The sequence below is a fragment of the Physella acuta genome, unplaced genomic scaffold (assembly GCF_028476545.2).
Source record: "Physella acuta isolate Inbredline_101_S28 unplaced genomic scaffold, ASM2847654v3 ptg001101l, whole genome shotgun sequence".
NCBI lineage: Eukaryota > Metazoa > Mollusca > Gastropoda > Physidae > Physella > Physella acuta.
Window position 1 is genome coordinate 260,670 of NW_026732618.1, and position 16,287 is coordinate 276,956.

General features: G+C 30.1%; 1 protein-coding gene across 13 annotated transcripts in view; it reads left to right on the forward strand.

Annotated features, from left to right (window-relative positions):
* Positions 1 to 16,287, forward strand: part of LOC131955787 (uncharacterized) — a 39,900-nt gene that overhangs the window by 4,351 nt on the left and 19,262 nt on the right. For 5 of the 13 annotated variants that reach the window (XM_059320054.1, XM_059320057.1, XM_059320056.1 and 2 more), the window contains exons 2-35: positions 432 to 536; positions 1,914 to 2,062; positions 2,318 to 2,392; positions 2,624 to 2,698; positions 4,366 to 4,431; positions 4,595 to 4,654; positions 4,749 to 4,820; positions 4,969 to 5,028; positions 5,136 to 5,192; positions 5,431 to 5,499; positions 5,890 to 5,964; positions 6,204 to 6,263; positions 6,382 to 6,441; positions 6,566 to 6,638; positions 6,744 to 6,853; positions 7,494 to 7,665; positions 7,813 to 7,928; positions 8,015 to 8,186; positions 9,413 to 9,516; positions 9,889 to 10,054; positions 10,564 to 10,676; positions 10,768 to 10,939; positions 11,142 to 11,257; positions 11,338 to 11,509; positions 12,105 to 12,211; positions 12,296 to 12,467; positions 12,815 to 12,930; positions 13,016 to 13,187; positions 13,389 to 13,504; positions 13,589 to 13,760; positions 14,690 to 14,805; positions 14,910 to 15,081; positions 15,424 to 15,539; positions 15,624 to 15,795. In XM_059320054.1, coding sequence (XP_059176037.1) covers positions 488 to 536; positions 1,914 to 2,062; positions 2,318 to 2,392; positions 2,624 to 2,698; positions 4,366 to 4,431; positions 4,595 to 4,654; positions 4,749 to 4,820; positions 4,969 to 5,028; positions 5,136 to 5,192; positions 5,431 to 5,499; positions 5,890 to 5,964; positions 6,204 to 6,263; positions 6,382 to 6,441; positions 6,566 to 6,638; positions 6,744 to 6,853; positions 7,494 to 7,665; positions 7,813 to 7,928; positions 8,015 to 8,186; positions 9,413 to 9,516; positions 9,889 to 10,054; positions 10,564 to 10,676; positions 10,768 to 10,939; positions 11,142 to 11,257; positions 11,338 to 11,509; positions 12,105 to 12,211; positions 12,296 to 12,467; positions 12,815 to 12,930; positions 13,016 to 13,187; positions 13,389 to 13,504; positions 13,589 to 13,760; positions 14,690 to 14,805; positions 14,910 to 15,081; positions 15,424 to 15,539; positions 15,624 to 15,795 — 3,844 coding nt within the window. In that variant the 5' untranslated portion in view covers positions 432 to 487. The remainder of the gene's footprint in view (positions 1 to 431; positions 537 to 1,913; positions 2,063 to 2,317; positions 2,393 to 2,623; positions 2,699 to 4,365; positions 4,432 to 4,594; positions 4,655 to 4,748; positions 4,821 to 4,968; positions 5,029 to 5,135; positions 5,193 to 5,430; positions 5,500 to 5,889; positions 5,965 to 6,203; positions 6,264 to 6,381; positions 6,442 to 6,565; positions 6,639 to 6,743; positions 6,854 to 7,493; positions 7,666 to 7,812; positions 7,929 to 8,014; positions 8,187 to 9,412; positions 9,517 to 9,888; positions 10,055 to 10,563; positions 10,677 to 10,767; positions 10,940 to 11,141; positions 11,258 to 11,337; positions 11,510 to 12,104; positions 12,212 to 12,295; positions 12,468 to 12,814; positions 12,931 to 13,015; positions 13,188 to 13,388; positions 13,505 to 13,588; positions 13,761 to 14,689; positions 14,806 to 14,909; positions 15,082 to 15,423; positions 15,540 to 15,623; positions 15,796 to 16,287) is intronic. The other 8 variants (XM_059320063.1, XM_059320065.1, XM_059320061.1 and 5 more) reach the window with 7 other exon arrangements.

Below are 16,287 nucleotides of genomic sequence, written 5' to 3' on the forward strand. Positions count from 1 at the left end.
GAGAAAAAATTTTTTGTCATAATTGTATATAATAATTGTAACTATTTCATTTGAATATTATCAGTATTTTTAAATAGATTTGAAAAAACTGCATACTCTATATTATTTTCAGATATATGCAATGTAATGTTCATGTTAAATTATACGCTATTATTTTTAAATGTGTATTTTAATATTTTAATTTGAATCTGGGGATGGGGTGGGTGTATTAATGAGTTTCTTTGAGACAACAATAGGATACTAATATTTATAATATATTCAGAATAAATATTTGTCTATCTAGAGTTGTTTCTAAAGTACTGAGACTGATTTTAAAATGATTGCATTGGTCAAGTAAAGTACTTTTCTAATCTGTTACAACTTGAGTTTTTGAATTGTGTTGTAAAATCTTTATTTTAATGAATTTTTATCTCTGTTTTAAATTTTCACAGCCTTCTAGCAACAAAGCCATCCTAAAGCTAGCAGTCTGATAGAAGTACCCAACAAAATGCATCCACTTCAAGTGGGGGCCGTGGTTTGTTTACTCTTAGCTTCTGGTAAGTCTGTCTTCATATTTAGTTACATTTATATTAGTACACATTTATCTTCCTTGTAAACACTTTTTACTTTCCAAATTTGCTTCCTGCTTTAAAATTTTAAGAAAAAGCAAATCAATAGCATCTGCAACTAGTTTCCTGTTTTTATTATTAAAGTGGCTGTCTGTCTGTTAGAGATAGTCCAGTCCAAAGATAGAATACATTAATCACTCATCTCTCACCAGTCTCATGTAATTAAAGTGGCAAACAGACCTCTTTGGGGTGTAGGTTCATCTCTTTGTTTAAGTTGAGACAAAAGTTAAACTGTTGTAAAGACTGAGAAAAGATAACCTAGTATTACATAACTGTTACATAACTATTGTAAAGTCATTGACTGATTTTTACAATTTAAAAAATGTCAGCTTTCATAAACCATTTAAAACAATAAAAATAAATCAGGTATTGTTTAGTACTGCAATACAATTTAGATTGTTTCAAAGAATCCTTTGAATTTTAAAAATAGAACACTCTTGATTACTGTTGATTTAAGTTGAATTCAGGTGTTCCCCCTTACCTTTTTTTTTCTTTACAAAAACACAAGTTCACTTTAAATTAAACTTAAGTTTAAAGAGGGAAACAAAAAAGTATTTTTTTATCTTAAGTAGTATTTGATTGACCTTAAACAAATTTCAATTGATTTATTTGTAATATTTTGTTCATGACATGGTTGTTTGCATTACAAACACTAGAAAACTGTAACAAAAAAAAATTATTTTTAATGCGCCCAATCAGTTTCACTATTTCAAAAATATATATTTAGTAGAAGTATCTATATAATTTTTGCATTTAACATACTTATCTATTTAGTTAAAGGATCTATGTATTTTGTCTATGTAAAGTAGTATAGAATTTAGTCTGTGTAACATGGTTCAGCATTTAGTCTGAGTACTGCAACATAGTTCAGCTTTTAGTCTGTGTACTGTAACATAGATCAGTTTTTAGTCTGTGTAACATTGTTCAGCTTTAAGCCTGTGTACTGTAACATAATTCAGTTTTTAGTCTGTGTACTGTAACATAGTTCAACATTTAGTCTGTACTGTAACATAGTTCAGTGTTTAGTGTATGTACTGTAACAGTTCAGCATTTAGTTTGTACTGTAACATAGTTCAGCATTTACTGTACTGTAACATAGTTGAGCATGTAGTCTGTACTGTAACATAGTTCAGCATTTAGTTTGTACTGTAACATAGTTCAGTATTTACTGTACTGTAACATAGTTGAGCTTGTAGTCTGTACTGTAACATAGTTCAGCTTTTAGCCTATGTACTGTAACATAGTTCAGCATGTAGTCTGTACTGTAACATAGTTCAGCATGTAGTCTTTGTACTGTACTTTCAGTCCAGGGAGCATCAATAAACAAATCAGGTCTCCAACGCTCCTACTGTTCATGGGGTGCCCAGTACTGGTGCAGCTCTCCTAAAGCAGCAGAACTTTGTCAAAAGACACAGTGGTGTACAACCAACTTTTGGCCTTACGATACATTTGAGGTGGGCTTTCATTGGTGGAATTTTCATCTTAGAAAATTTTACATAATATTATAAAGTTACTTATTAATATGGACATTTTTCTTTATGCGTTGGTATATGTCTCAACTTTTGGCCTTACGATACATTTGAGGTGGGCTTTCATTGGTGGAATTTTCATCTTAGAAAATTTTACATAATATTATAAAGTTACTTATTAATATGGACATTTTTCTTTATGCGTTAGTATATATGTCTCAAGTTTTGTTGTATTTACAGGATGCAACATGTAAGGTGACCAAAAAGTTGCTGAAAAGCACCAGATACTTGATCAGTGAATCAGATTCAGACAAAGTAAATATACTTCATTCCTCATTTTTGTTTCTTACCCATGCATTATGCTAACTATTGTTATACAAACCCTAATTTACAGAAAGTATGAAAAAAAAAATACTATAAGCAGCATAGTTCATTAATAAATAATTAAATTAAAAGATATTACAATAAAGAACAATAGCATTTATTATAACTGTTACAATTTAAAACTAGATGGAAATAGTTACCATTCTAAACATAACCTCTCAGGTGACTGAATATGACATAGCTCATATGGTTGCTAAAGGATGTTCTCTGCTAAAGAATTTGGATGACAGACTTCAGGTAAACCATTTTTTTAATTATCTCTTCTTTTAGTCAGTTAATTAGCTAGTTTTGCATTAGGGAAATTTTGCTTAGGTAATCAGAATATTAGGGGCTTACATCACTTTGCTTTAGCAGTGACTAAAAAATTGTATTCTATTAGTTGGGGTGAAGTAATACGCATCTGTAATCACTGCTTAAAATGTTTGTGATTACACACTCGAGTAGGTTTGGCTACAGTAAATCACATCATCCACACAGGCGTTATCAGTAGGCTTTAGTACTGTGTAGATACACTATCTAGTTATCTGTAAAACATTCTAATCTTTCTATCAAATCAAAAAGGACAATCATTAACAGTTTTTTTTTCTTTTCTTCTGTATGACCTTGTTTTCTTTAACAATAGTTATCATTGAAGTTAATTAAGAAGAAATATCTTATCATTTTTAAAAATAATTACAGTCTGTAACCTTTGTATAAAATTTATCAACTTTATCAAAGTAAATTGTGTCATGACTTCTCACCAACATATTTTACATTGCTTTAACATATATAACAATTATTACCGTTTATTATCAGATAAATATCTCTATAAATATTTTTGGTTAGAAGTATCTACGAAGTTTAATTTTGAATTAAATGTGGAAAGAAAGCTTGAATCATGCTCTTATTTTAGTCAGTAATGAAAGTATGAATCATTTCATTTTCAGAGACAATTAGGCTAATTCCAACCTTTGACCCCTATATGCTACTTGAGCTAATTCAAATTTGTAGAAGCAACAAACAGTTGAAGTGTTTCTACAGTCAAAATAATTGATTAAAATAAAAATTACTTCTTGAAAATATACACATTAAAAAAAAAAGTTTCCTAATATTTTATCTTCAAACATAATTTAAAAAAAATTAAAATCCTTTTGTGACTTCATGTTTGTATAGCCAGAGTGGATTCAGTTATTTCCTACAGCTAAAGATAATTTTTTGACTGTGATAAATTTGGTTTATTGGGTTCACACAGTTACAGATCTTTTTTTTTTAAACTGGGAAACATTGGGTCCACTAATGTCCTACAGTTAAAGATCTTTTTTTTTAAACTGGGAAATATTGGGTTCACTAATGAACCTCAGTTACAGATCTTTTTTTTTAAACTCGGAAATATTGGGTCCACTAATGTCCTACAGTTAAAGATCTTTTTTTTTTACTGGGAAATATTGGGTTCACTAATGTCCTACAGTTAAAGATCTTTTTTTTTTTAAACTGGGAAATATTGGGTCCACTAATGTCCTACAGTTAAAGATCTTTTTTTTTAAACTGGGAAATATTGGGTCCACTAATGTCCTACAGTTAAAGATCTTTTTATTTAAACTGGGAAATACTGGGTTCACGAATGTCCTACAGTTAAAAATATTTTTTTTACCTGGAAATATTGGGTTCACCAATGTCCTACAGTTAAAGATCTTTTTTTTTTAAACTGGGAAATAATGGGTCCACTAATGTCCTACAACTAAAGATCAATTGGTAGAGTTAACATCTGCTTACCCAAAAGTCTTGCATTTGGTTTCTGGGTGTGAGTCTTTAGAACATTGCAACTCTGATGGGAACCTGAGTGAGTCCAGCTGACCATACAACCTCTTTACATACAATGTTGGTGTAAGATGAAATTCACTAATTATGACCTGTTATTGTTTTAGTGCAAGAAAATTGCATCAGATCAAGATGTTCTATTGAAGCTTATTGAGTTTGCTGACTCAAAACTTGTGAGTAAACAAACATATTTTTCAAATTTTAAAACATTGACACATTCTGACTTTTAACAGGTGAAATATAATCACCTCATAATCTACTTTATTTTACCCCATCTAACAAAATAGTGATAGCATAGCTATTGTTTGACTAATTGGTCGAATTTATCCTGCACAGTCTATAGAGTCAGTGGCATTTGCTTCAGGGGCCTGCAGGAAAAAGATACCTTATGTAGAGGTAAAGTAGTTAACTAGTTTTGTTTGTAATTTACATTTGTACTGAAACTTCAGCCTCTCAGAACAGCAAGTAATATTTATTAAACATGTTGCAGAACCAACATTGTACAAGGTGTGAAGATGTTGTGTCAACTGCGCAGACTTACATCAGGAAATTTTTCACACTTGTGAGTCTAAGATTTTAATACTATTTTATTAAAATTTTCATAGATTTTAGGAATATATAAAAAAATTACTTTACTAAATAACTATAGTAATATTATAAAGATAATTTAAAATTGATAAGGAAAACATTATTTGACTTTTATTTTCCAGGAATTTTACACAAGAATTTTCAAAAAACCTTGTGCAAAATTAGACCAGGGAGAAGAATTGGTAAGCTGATACATTTACACAGTTTTTTTTGTTAAAAAAGTTAATTGTGATTTATTGTTGAATAAAACGTGATGTCAAAAGCCTCAATTGGTCTATGTTTATTTCAGTGTGAAGCTTTAGCAGCATCCAAGTATGATAAATTTTACAATGGACTTATCAACGCTGTAAGTTGACTTTTGTTTTAATTTTATATCATAGATTGTGCTGAATTGGTCTAAAAACACTAGTTATTTAGAAAAACAAAATGCTGTTTAATATCTTAAATTAATTTTTTATATTACAAAAACTGAGTTCAAATATAAGATGTTTTTTTGCATGCTTTATTTAAAGGTGGTCTTCTTAATATCATGAACATACTGTTAAAGTATATTGTTCAGATATAACTAAGTATTTTTCATTTAGTCTCCAGCCACAGTTTGTAAGGGACAAAATGATTGTCTGAAAATTACTGAAACTCAACACAGCATGCAGGTAATTGTTTTGTTTTACAACTGTTTCTTTTTGTTCTTTGAAAATATTTGTAAGATACTGGTAACTGGGGCAATGGTTACTGTGGACACACTTTTAAGATAGCTTATTAGAGCCACACCACTTGCTATAGTGCATCTCTTTATAATGTTCCTCAAGTATTTAGACGGGGGTTTATTTCAAATAGATCATGTCATTGTCTGACTGGCAGGGTCAAAAGCATTTTCTTATGGTGGGAAAACTTTTGCTACACCACATTAAAAAGATATCAGAAACCTGAGGATGTTCATACATTTTTATTGTTACAGAATTTCAAAAGATATGTTTGGTGAAGGTCAGCAAAATAGTTGTCTTTCAAATTATCAAGTGTTTTTTTCGTTTATGTATTTTCAGTCAGCTGATTTTTGCTCTGCCTGTAAAGATGTTGTTGCAGAAATTAGAGCCCTTGACAGAAACCAAGAAGTTCAGGTATAAAACATGCTGTTTTCTTACATTTTAAACATTTGATTTAAGAGATTTCCTAAAAACATTTTTAACATTTCGTTTTTGAGATCTCCTAAAAACTTAATACTTTAAAAAATAAGACCTGTGTTTTAAGTAAAGACCTTGGTTAGTAATCATCCTTTTCCCTATTTTAAATAATCTTTTAATTTTAATTTGTGAAATTTATAATATCACTTGTTTTATAAATGATTTCCTGCATTTAGGCTGCCATTGAGAACTTGTTAAAGTCTGTGTGTGTTGATCTTGGACAAATGGAACAGATGGTAAGTTCATTTTAAAAACTTACAAGTTTATTCAAATAACAAAATAACTCCATGTTTTTATTTTAAATGCTATGTCATTATCCCCTGATATTATATAAGTTACCATTGTTGATTTCAGTGTGATACAGTTGTGGAGGAAGGCTTGCAATACTTTTTTGAATTTGTGGCCACTGAAATGGTATTGACTTTGTTTAGAAACATTTGTTTGTAATCATTTTACCAGGTTAAACTAATCTCATATATTAACCTAATGTAACTTGTATTTTATTTTTAAAATTTGTATTTTATTTTTAATAAAACAGGAACCAAGGGTTGTTTGTGAAAATCTGGACATCTGTAATATACCAGTCAGCAGTAGAATTGTCAATACCATTGGTAAATTGTATTTTAAAATAAAGTACATTTGTTACATTTTTAAAATAATTTATATAAGCATAAAATATAGAAATTATTTACATGACTGTTTTTTTATTATTATAGAAGACAGACCCATATTAGAAGAACCTAAACAAATTGTCGGTGTGCCTTGCATAATTTGTCAAGTGGTCCTCAAAGTGCTGGAAGATTACCTTCAAAATAATTCTACTGAGGTAGAAAAATAGAATAATATCACTCGTAATAGATATTAAGCATTTTGAATTCTAAACATTATACGTAAAATATAAAACAGACATTGTTTATTGTGTTGTTACAGCTGCTTTTACGCCATAAAATTTTCATTAACAGCCTTTTTTTTTTAATTATTAAAAAAAAAGTAGACCTCATATTAAACTATTTTAACCCCTTTACCGTGTGTCACGAGTTAACTCGTGATATAAAATCTTGGGCTTAACCGTACATCACGAGTTAACTCGTCTTCAGATAAAAAAGTCGTCTGTGTGCCGTGATTCGCGAGTTAACTCGTTTTGATACGAAAATAGCATTGGAAATCAATAACAATTTAGAGGGAGGATAATCTAACAGCCAATTCAACAGCGTATGATAAAAATAGGTCATCACGTGATGTTGGTACTGTGCTTTTGAATTACCCTCTTTATATTTACCTCATAAATTCTAAATGTCAACTCATTTTCACTCAAAATGATTTTTTATTTTGTCAGGACAACATAACAAATCAAATAATGAAAAAAAAAAATACACAGTTTCCAAAAAAAAATTTTTTTTTTCCACGGTAAAGGGGTTAAATTATAGTTATTAAAAAGAAATACATTTGTAAAAATCTTTTCTTAGCAAAGTGCTGAGAAATATCTTCAGGATTTCTGCAACAGACTACCACCAGGTATTAGTGATGAGTGCAACAGTTTTGGTGAAAAATACTTGGCTATCGCTCTACAGTTTCTGGAGGCCAAACTTCAGCCAGATCTTATTTGTTCAATTCTTGGACTGTGTAAGAACAACTCAGGTATGCAATGCATCTTAGAGCAAAAGATACACTTGCAAACAACTTAATTGTAGTTTTTATTTCCTTTAAAAAAAAATTATTTTAAATATTTAAGCTTTTACATGATTTGACAGAGTTTAAAGTAAGTTTTATTTCTTACTGCCACAGTTAGCGCAGTGCTTGATGTTCAAAATAAAGTCAGCCAGCCAAATGATGAATTGTGTGTCGTATGTAAACTGGTTGTCACTTACATCAATTTATACTCGAAACAAAATGATTCTGAGGTAAGGCAGACTAATTATTAGTTAAGAATGAAATCAGGAAAGGTATTCCTGAAAAAATTAAAATTGGAATAACTTGTGTTAAACAGGCAGAGATAGAAAAACTGTTGGAAAAAGTGTGTGACATTCTGCCAGCCTCAGTCAAGTCTCAGTGTGATGCAATGGTTACAGCCTATGGGCCTCTTATCATTCAATTGCTGCGACAGAAATCTGACCCGTCGCAAGTGTGTGCTGCTCTCAAGTTTTGTTCCAACAGCATTGGTAAGATCTTTTGATTAGTCTGTAAATACAGAAATGCTCAGTTAGATCATCATTGGGATGCAAACTTGTAAATTGTTTGTAATATTTTAATCTAGTGGGTCTTAAGTTAAACCAAATGGAGGTAATGGTTGGATACTTTGTCAGCTCTATAATTCTATTGATAATAAGCTTAGTTTAGAAATATGCTATTAAGATGTGTAAAGTTTTTAAAGTTTAAACTGTTGTGCAAAAAAAGTTATACCTTTGCTTTTAGTAATGTACAATATATATATACTAGGCATGCTGCCCAGCTTCGCTTAGGCTTTCGAAAACATTGAGAATTTGCATGCTTAATTAATTCGCCCGAGGGTCGGTCTACGACCTCAAGAGTTATGAAGAGGTTTAATCCGTGGACATTTTTTTTCGATTTATAGCTCATATAAGGTACCGGTCAGTCGAGGTCAGTTTTGACCCCCTCATCGTAGACTTTTCGGCCAACCGGCCCCCGTGTTCTGTCGCCCCAAGGCAAGATCCTGCCAAATTTGAAGCGCCTGCGGCGCCGGGAAGTGCCCTATCGGACACCCGACAATCTAGATCTAGATCTAGATTCCTAAAAGAATTTTTTTTTAAGTTTAGCCCGAGCATAATAAAAATAAATACATTAACCAAGTTGACTTGGTGTGTCTCGAACCCGCACCACCTGCGTGGTTTAATGTACACTAACATCTTCGCTATTTAGGCAGATGACGTCAATAGTTAATGTATAAGCAATAGTGACGTCACAGTTTTATGCGTTCTTTTTCACATATATTAATGCTTTTCCGGTTGCATAAATAATACTGTTTCTCTACATTCGAATACGCCTTAAATTTTTATTTTTCTTCTTTAAATAAAATTGTGGTTATACATTTAAAACATCTAACATATTATTTTCAACAAAAGTCCGTAAAAAATTCTCGATATATCGCTGCCGATTCTGACGTGATGTCCGGCGAAAATTTTTTGCGGACAGAGAAAGAGAGAGAGAGAGAGAGAGATGTGCGCACATTGGGCTTTTATAAATTAGGATATATATATATATATATATATATATATATATATATATATATATATATATATATATATATATATATATATATATATATATATATATATATATATATATATATATATATATATATATATACAAGTAAAAAAAAATCTATAAAATTAAAACAAGTATGTTAAAAAATACATTTTACTTTCAGTAACACTTGAGTCGATTAAAACACAGCCAAATGATGGAGTGTGTGACTTGTGTATATTTGTTGTCACCTACATCAATACCTTCCTGAAAAAAAATGATTCTGAGGTAAGTCTAGCCTTAAAAAACAAGTAAAGTAGCCTTTGAACCTCACAGTCCATGTGGCAGTTGAAGTAGAGTTTACAAGGTGAGGTACAGTTCACCTTTTTCAATTACCTCTACATTCCTGGGGATGGTGTGGTCATTATGACCAGCTTTCTTAGATTTCCTTAGATTTCCCTAACTTGATTCAGGTACCCATTAGATGGATGGACCTTGGACAGACTGGACTCAAGTCCAGTATCTTCAGACTTTTGGGTTAGCAGTAGAATGTTCTACCATTTGACCACACTGTCCCATAATTCTAACTTATACTTAATAAATAAATCATACAAAAATAAATATTCCTAAAAAAAATTTGAATTAATTTGTGTTAAACAGGCAGAGATAGAAAAACTGTTAGAAGACGTTTGTGACGTTCTACCGTCCTCTATCAAGTCACAGTGTGACGAAATGGTGACAGCTTATGGGCCTCTTATTATCCAGTTCTTGCTACAAAAGCTCAGCCCACAACAAGTGTGTGCCGCGCTGAAGCTTTGCACTAATGGTAAGATAAAGGATACAAGTAAATTGTATGAACGAGTGTAAAACTTGTTCTTCAAATTTAAGCACGTTGAACTTTTAGTTAATTTGTTCTATAAATAGTTAAAACTTGTCTGGAAAATTTTAACACGTTCTTTGAAAATATCAGTTGTTCAAGAGACTTTTAGTTTGTAAAACATACACTTGGGGAAAAAATGTTCAGTTTCTTTTGCTATTTTGTTTATTTACTTTATTATAAACTGTTGATTACTCACTTATGCTAGCTGATAGTTATATATATATATATATATATATATATATATATATATATATATATATATATATATATATATATATATATATAAAAATTATTTTTAATAATCAAATGTATCTAATTACTGTTGGTATTGCTGGTTTTTTTTGTTGTTTTTTTAAGCTTGTTTATATCTTGAGCCGTTTTTTTTGTGTTACATTTTTTCTTGTCAGCCTGCAGATTAAAAAAAAACCCAATGTTTTTGTAAAACATCTTTTCAGGTACATACACAGTAGCAACACAGACTGTAAGCCAACCTCAGAGTCAACTTTGTGACATGTGTAAATTGGTTGTCACATACATTGACACGTATTTGAAACAAAATGTTTCTGAGGTATGTTTCAATTGAATACAACTATTTTGTTGCAAAGTTAGATAAATAGTTTTACAATTTGCTTATTATATTTTTACAACTTACTTAACAGGCCAAGATAGAAGAAATGCTGAATAAACTTTGCTCTTTCCTACCATCTGCCATCCAACAAGAATGTAATGCGCTGGTGACACAATATACCCCAACTATTATTCAGCTTTTGTTATCAAAACTTGACCCATCACAAGTCTGTGCCAAACTCAAATTTTGTACTAGCAGCACTGGTAAATACCCAGATTTTTTATCAGTAAAAATTTTAAAAATCATAATTAAGAATTTACATTATGCAGTATTTAATGTATTATATCCTTTGTCAAGTCATATTGTTAGGAAACAGCATTTTTGGAAAGTTCAAGAATGTTCTAACGTTAATATTATTTAATCTAAAAAGTAAATAATTATTCCAAATTTGTTTCATTCCTACAGTAGCCAGAGTAGCAGTAGAGAAACCCACATCAGAACAACCAAAGAGTCAACTTTGTGACATGTGTAAATTGGTTGTCACATACATCGACACTTATTTGAAACAAAATGTTTCTGAGGTATGTTTCAACTTGATACATCCATTTTATTTTGAAGTTATTTGAGAAACCATTTTATGATATGCTTATTTTTTTAATAGGCCAAGATAGAAGAAATGCTGGATAAACTTTGTTCTTTCTTACCATCTGCTATCCAACAAGAATGTAATGCCCTGGTGACACAATATACCCCAACTATTATTCAGCTTTTGTTATCAAAACTTGACCCATCACAAGTCTGTGCCAAACTCAACTTTTGTACTAACAGCACAGGTAAAATTTGTTTACTTAAAACACATATTTAGAAAAAAAAATTGAATTTAATTTTAAATTTGGAGATGGCGTTGTCAATTGGTCGAGCATGTGACTGCTAACCAGAAAATATCGAGTTGACTTTTCAAGTCTGTAGAATATTCCTGACTCCACCCAACTTATGGAAACCAGATTCACATTAGGGAATGTAAAGTCAGCTGGGTATAGTTCTGACCACACCAGCCATTTATATGCAGAGGTCACCAAAACAGTTGAACTCTAATTCACTTGCCCATGGACTGCCTGGTTCAAAGGGAGCTTTGCTAAACTTTACTGGTTTTAATAATGGTTGTTTTGTGAAAATTGTCCTTTAAAAAAAATCATTGTTACTGAGAAAACTTTAAAATTTTTAAAAAGCAAACCTGTTTTAGATAAATACCTTTTTTTTACCACAATTAATAATTCTTATTGTTATGTATTTTATTTATATTATTTATTTAGTCATGTTGCTATTGACATTGTATTTTTGTAAAGATCTAGAAAGTATAACTTCAATAAAACATGGTTGCATGTAAGGAATAAGTGTTACAATTGTTTGAATTTTTTTTATTCCTAGTATTGGTAGAGAAACCCACATCAGAACAACCAAAGAGTCAACTATGCGACATGTGTAAATTGGTTGTCACATACATTGACACTTATTTGAAACAAAATGTTTCTGAGGTATGTTTTAATTTTATACACAAGTTTTATACTTAAATTATTACATACATAGTTGTACAACATGCTTAATTTATTCTTTAACAGGCCAAGATAGAAGAAATGCTGGATAAACTTTGCTCTTTCTTACCATCTGCTATCCAACAAGAATGTAATGCCCTGGTGACACAATATACCCCAACTATTATTCAGCTTTTGTTATCAAAACTTGACCCATCACAAGTCTGTGCCAAACTCAACTTTTGTACTAATAGCACTGGTAAAAATTGCTGTTTAATTGAATGTAAATTTTTAATGATTTATTACTTGTGCTCATTATTATTTTGCTCTCTCACTCTATTTATAAATTTACCATTTTGAGAGTTGGAGAGGATTATCAAGGTGTAGTTTTTCATTTCCTTTTCAGCAAGATTACTAAATAAAATTATAAAATTTAGATAAACCAAGATATCAGTCCAGCGACCAATTTGACTGAGGTTTAGGAATACTGCAAAAAAAATTATTTTTTTAAATTGTATTTTTGTTGCCTCTAAGCAAGATCAGATCTGATTATTTTTATATGGTTATTCTTTTTGTAGTATCTTTTGTACATTACATTTTCTACAGTAACCAGAGTAGCAGTAGAGAAACCCATATCAGAACAACCAAAGAGTCAACTTTGTGACATGTGTAAATTAGTTGTCACATACATCGACACTTATTTGAAACAGAATGTTTCTGAGGTATGTTTTAATTTGATACATAAGTTTTATTGTTAAATTTTTACATTAATAGTTGTTCTACAATATGCTTTATTTTTTTTATCAGGCCAAGATAGAAGAAATGCTGGATAAACTTTGCTCTTTCTTGCCATCTGCCATCCAACAAGAATGTAATGCCCTGGTGACACAATATACCCCAACTATTATTCAGCTTTTGTTATCAAAACTTGACCCATCACAAGTCTGTGCCAAACTCAAATTTTGTACTAGCAGCACTGGTAAATGCCCAGGTTTTTATCAGTAAAAATTTTTAAAATCATAATTAATAATTTACATTATGCAGTATTTAATGTATTATATCCTTTGTCAAGTCATATTGTTAGGAAACAGCATTTTTGGAAATTTCAAGAATGTTCTAACGTTAATATTATTTAATCTAAAAAGTAAATAATTATTCCAAATTTTTTTCATTCCTACAGTAGCCAGAGTAGCAGTAGAGAAACCCACATCAGAACAACCAAAGAGTCAACTTTGTGACATGTGTAAATTAGTTGTCACATACATTGACACTTATTTGAAACAAAATGTTTCTGAGGTATGTTTTAATTTTATATATAAGTTTTATTGTTAACTTATTACATTTATAGTTGTACAATATGCTTTATTTATTCTTTAACAGGCCAAAATAGAAGAAATGCTCGATAAACTTTGCTCTTTCTTACCATCTGCCATCCAACAAGAATGTAATGCGCTGGTGACACAATATACCCCAACTATTATTCAGCTTTTGTTATCAAAACTTGACCCATCACAAGTCTGTGCCAAACTCAAATTTTGTACTAGCAGCACTGGTGAGATTTCTTTTATATGAAAAGCTCACGTAATGTGTTAAAAAAAATTTGGTAAATTGTTTGGAAATCAAGTTATTTTGAAATGTTTGATTATGAAGCTTTTTGTAAATAATATTTCACACAGCAACGAATAGGCAAATCTTACCATTGCTTATCCATTGCCAGATAGCTCAGATATGATGCTGTTTATTTAATAATGTTTTGGCATTAATTTTGGTGAATGCTATTGGCTTGTAGATACAACAAACTAACCAATAGACCACACAGATAAAATAAAAAAAGAGTAAATTGTGAACTGTTCAGCAAAGAACTGTTATAAAACTCCAAATAATTTTCTAACTTTGCAGGAATTTGTGTTATTAGATTGAGAAAAATGACAATAATGCATGTGAAATAAAAATGCGATTAAATTTTACAATTAATATTTTACATTATGCACACAGGCATTAGGAAAACAGGAGACTGAGAAAACTAAATAAATGAAAACAAATATTTTGCACTAAAATTTAAATATAAAAATACAGACAAATAAATATAATGCGCTGAAAAAGAAAAATATAAGCATTTGCCAATGTATATATACTTGACTAGCAAGTACAGAAATAAAAGTACACTAAACAGTTGAACAACATTTACTATAGTTAGACATCAGTCAACATAACACTAACATACACTTATGGCAAAAACTGAAAATTTTGAAATTGTTGATAAAAAAAAATTCTATTGATCTTAAACATGTCAATGCCATATTGCTATTTTTTATTTTAAATTATAACATTTATTATTTTTTAAATTCTCATTGAGTTTTAATATTAATCATTTGGTATTATTGGACATAGCTTATTAACTTTTACACTCAAAAGTAAATTGATTTCTCGATTATACAATAAATATTTCTGTAATATATTTCCAATATTTTATCTTTACAGTAGCCCAGGTAGCAGTTGAGAAACCCACATCAGAACAACCAAAGAGTCAACTTTGTGATATGTGTAAATTAGTTGTCACATATATTGACACTTATTTGAAACAGAATGTTTCTGAGGTATGTTTAAACAAAACATTATAATACATCAATATCATTGTTAAGTTATTAGATAAGTAGATTAAAATATGCTTACATAATATGCTTTATTTATTCTTTTACAGGCCAAGATAGAAGAAATGCTGGATAAACTTTGCTCTTTCTTACCATCTGCTATCCAACAAGAATGTAATGCGCTGGTGACACAATATACCCCAACTATTATTCAGCTTTTGTTATCAAAACTTGACCCATCACAAGTCTGTGCCAAACTCAACTTTTGTACTAATAGCACTGGTAAGATTTACATTAATTAAATCATACATGTTTGAAAAGATATAATTTTTTTTATATATGGTTTTAAAATAAGATTGTTGTTTTCTAAAATTAAAACATTATGAAAAACTGTTTCTTTTGAATTTACTATTGAAAAAAAAAAATTTCTTATTTAAAAACACTTTTTTCATAATTATAAGTAGTTCTATACATTATGCTGTATTTAATTTGTAATACCTGTTTTCAGTAGGTCATATTTGTATTCATACATTTTTGGTAAATCTAGAAAACCGGTTTAGTAAACATAGTTTCAACAAAAATGTTAATTTTTATATTGTTTCAAATTTTTCTTTATACCTAAAGTAACCAGAGTAGCAGTAGAGAAACCCACATCAGAACAACCAAAGAGTCAACTTTGTGACATGTGTAAATTGGTTGTCACATACATTGACACTTATTTGAAACAAAATGTTTCTGAGGTATGTTTTAATTTTATACACAAGTTTTATACTTAAATTATTACATTTATAGTTGTACAATATGCTTAATTTATTCTTTAACAGGCCAAGATAGAAGAAATGCTGGATAAACTTTGCTCTTTCTTACCATCTGCCATCCAACAAGAATGTAATGCCCTGGTGACACAATATACCCCAACTATTATTCAGCTTTTGTTATCAAAACTTGACCCATCACAAGTCTGTGCCAAACTCAACTTTTGTACTAGCAGCACTGGTAAGATTTTTAAAAAAAGGTTGCACATTTTTAAAGCCTACAACTTTTTACAATGGTAAAGCAATTGAGCTACAGGGAAATAACAATGGACATCAAATAAATATTTTGTCAGTTTTAAGTTCATTTTTTTTAAAAGAAAATTTTTCTTCTTTTGTGAGTAGTCTCATGGGTATGTTCATTGAATTTTTTGGAAAAATAGTCATGATACTGTATATAGTAGTCATGATACTGTAAGTAGTAGTCATGATACATTAAGTAGTTGTCATGATACTGTAAGTAGTAGTCATGATACATTAAGTAGTTGTCATGATCATTGTGAGAGAACTGAGAAAAAAAGGGATAGATCGAAACTTGCTCATTTTTTGTCTGGCAGTTACTAATCATCTTAAAATAAAAACGTTTTAATTTTTTACTGAGCATTTTTCTCAGAATAATACATCAGCTTCAACCTAATCATTGCTATAACCTGAATACTTTGGCTTTACTAACCTT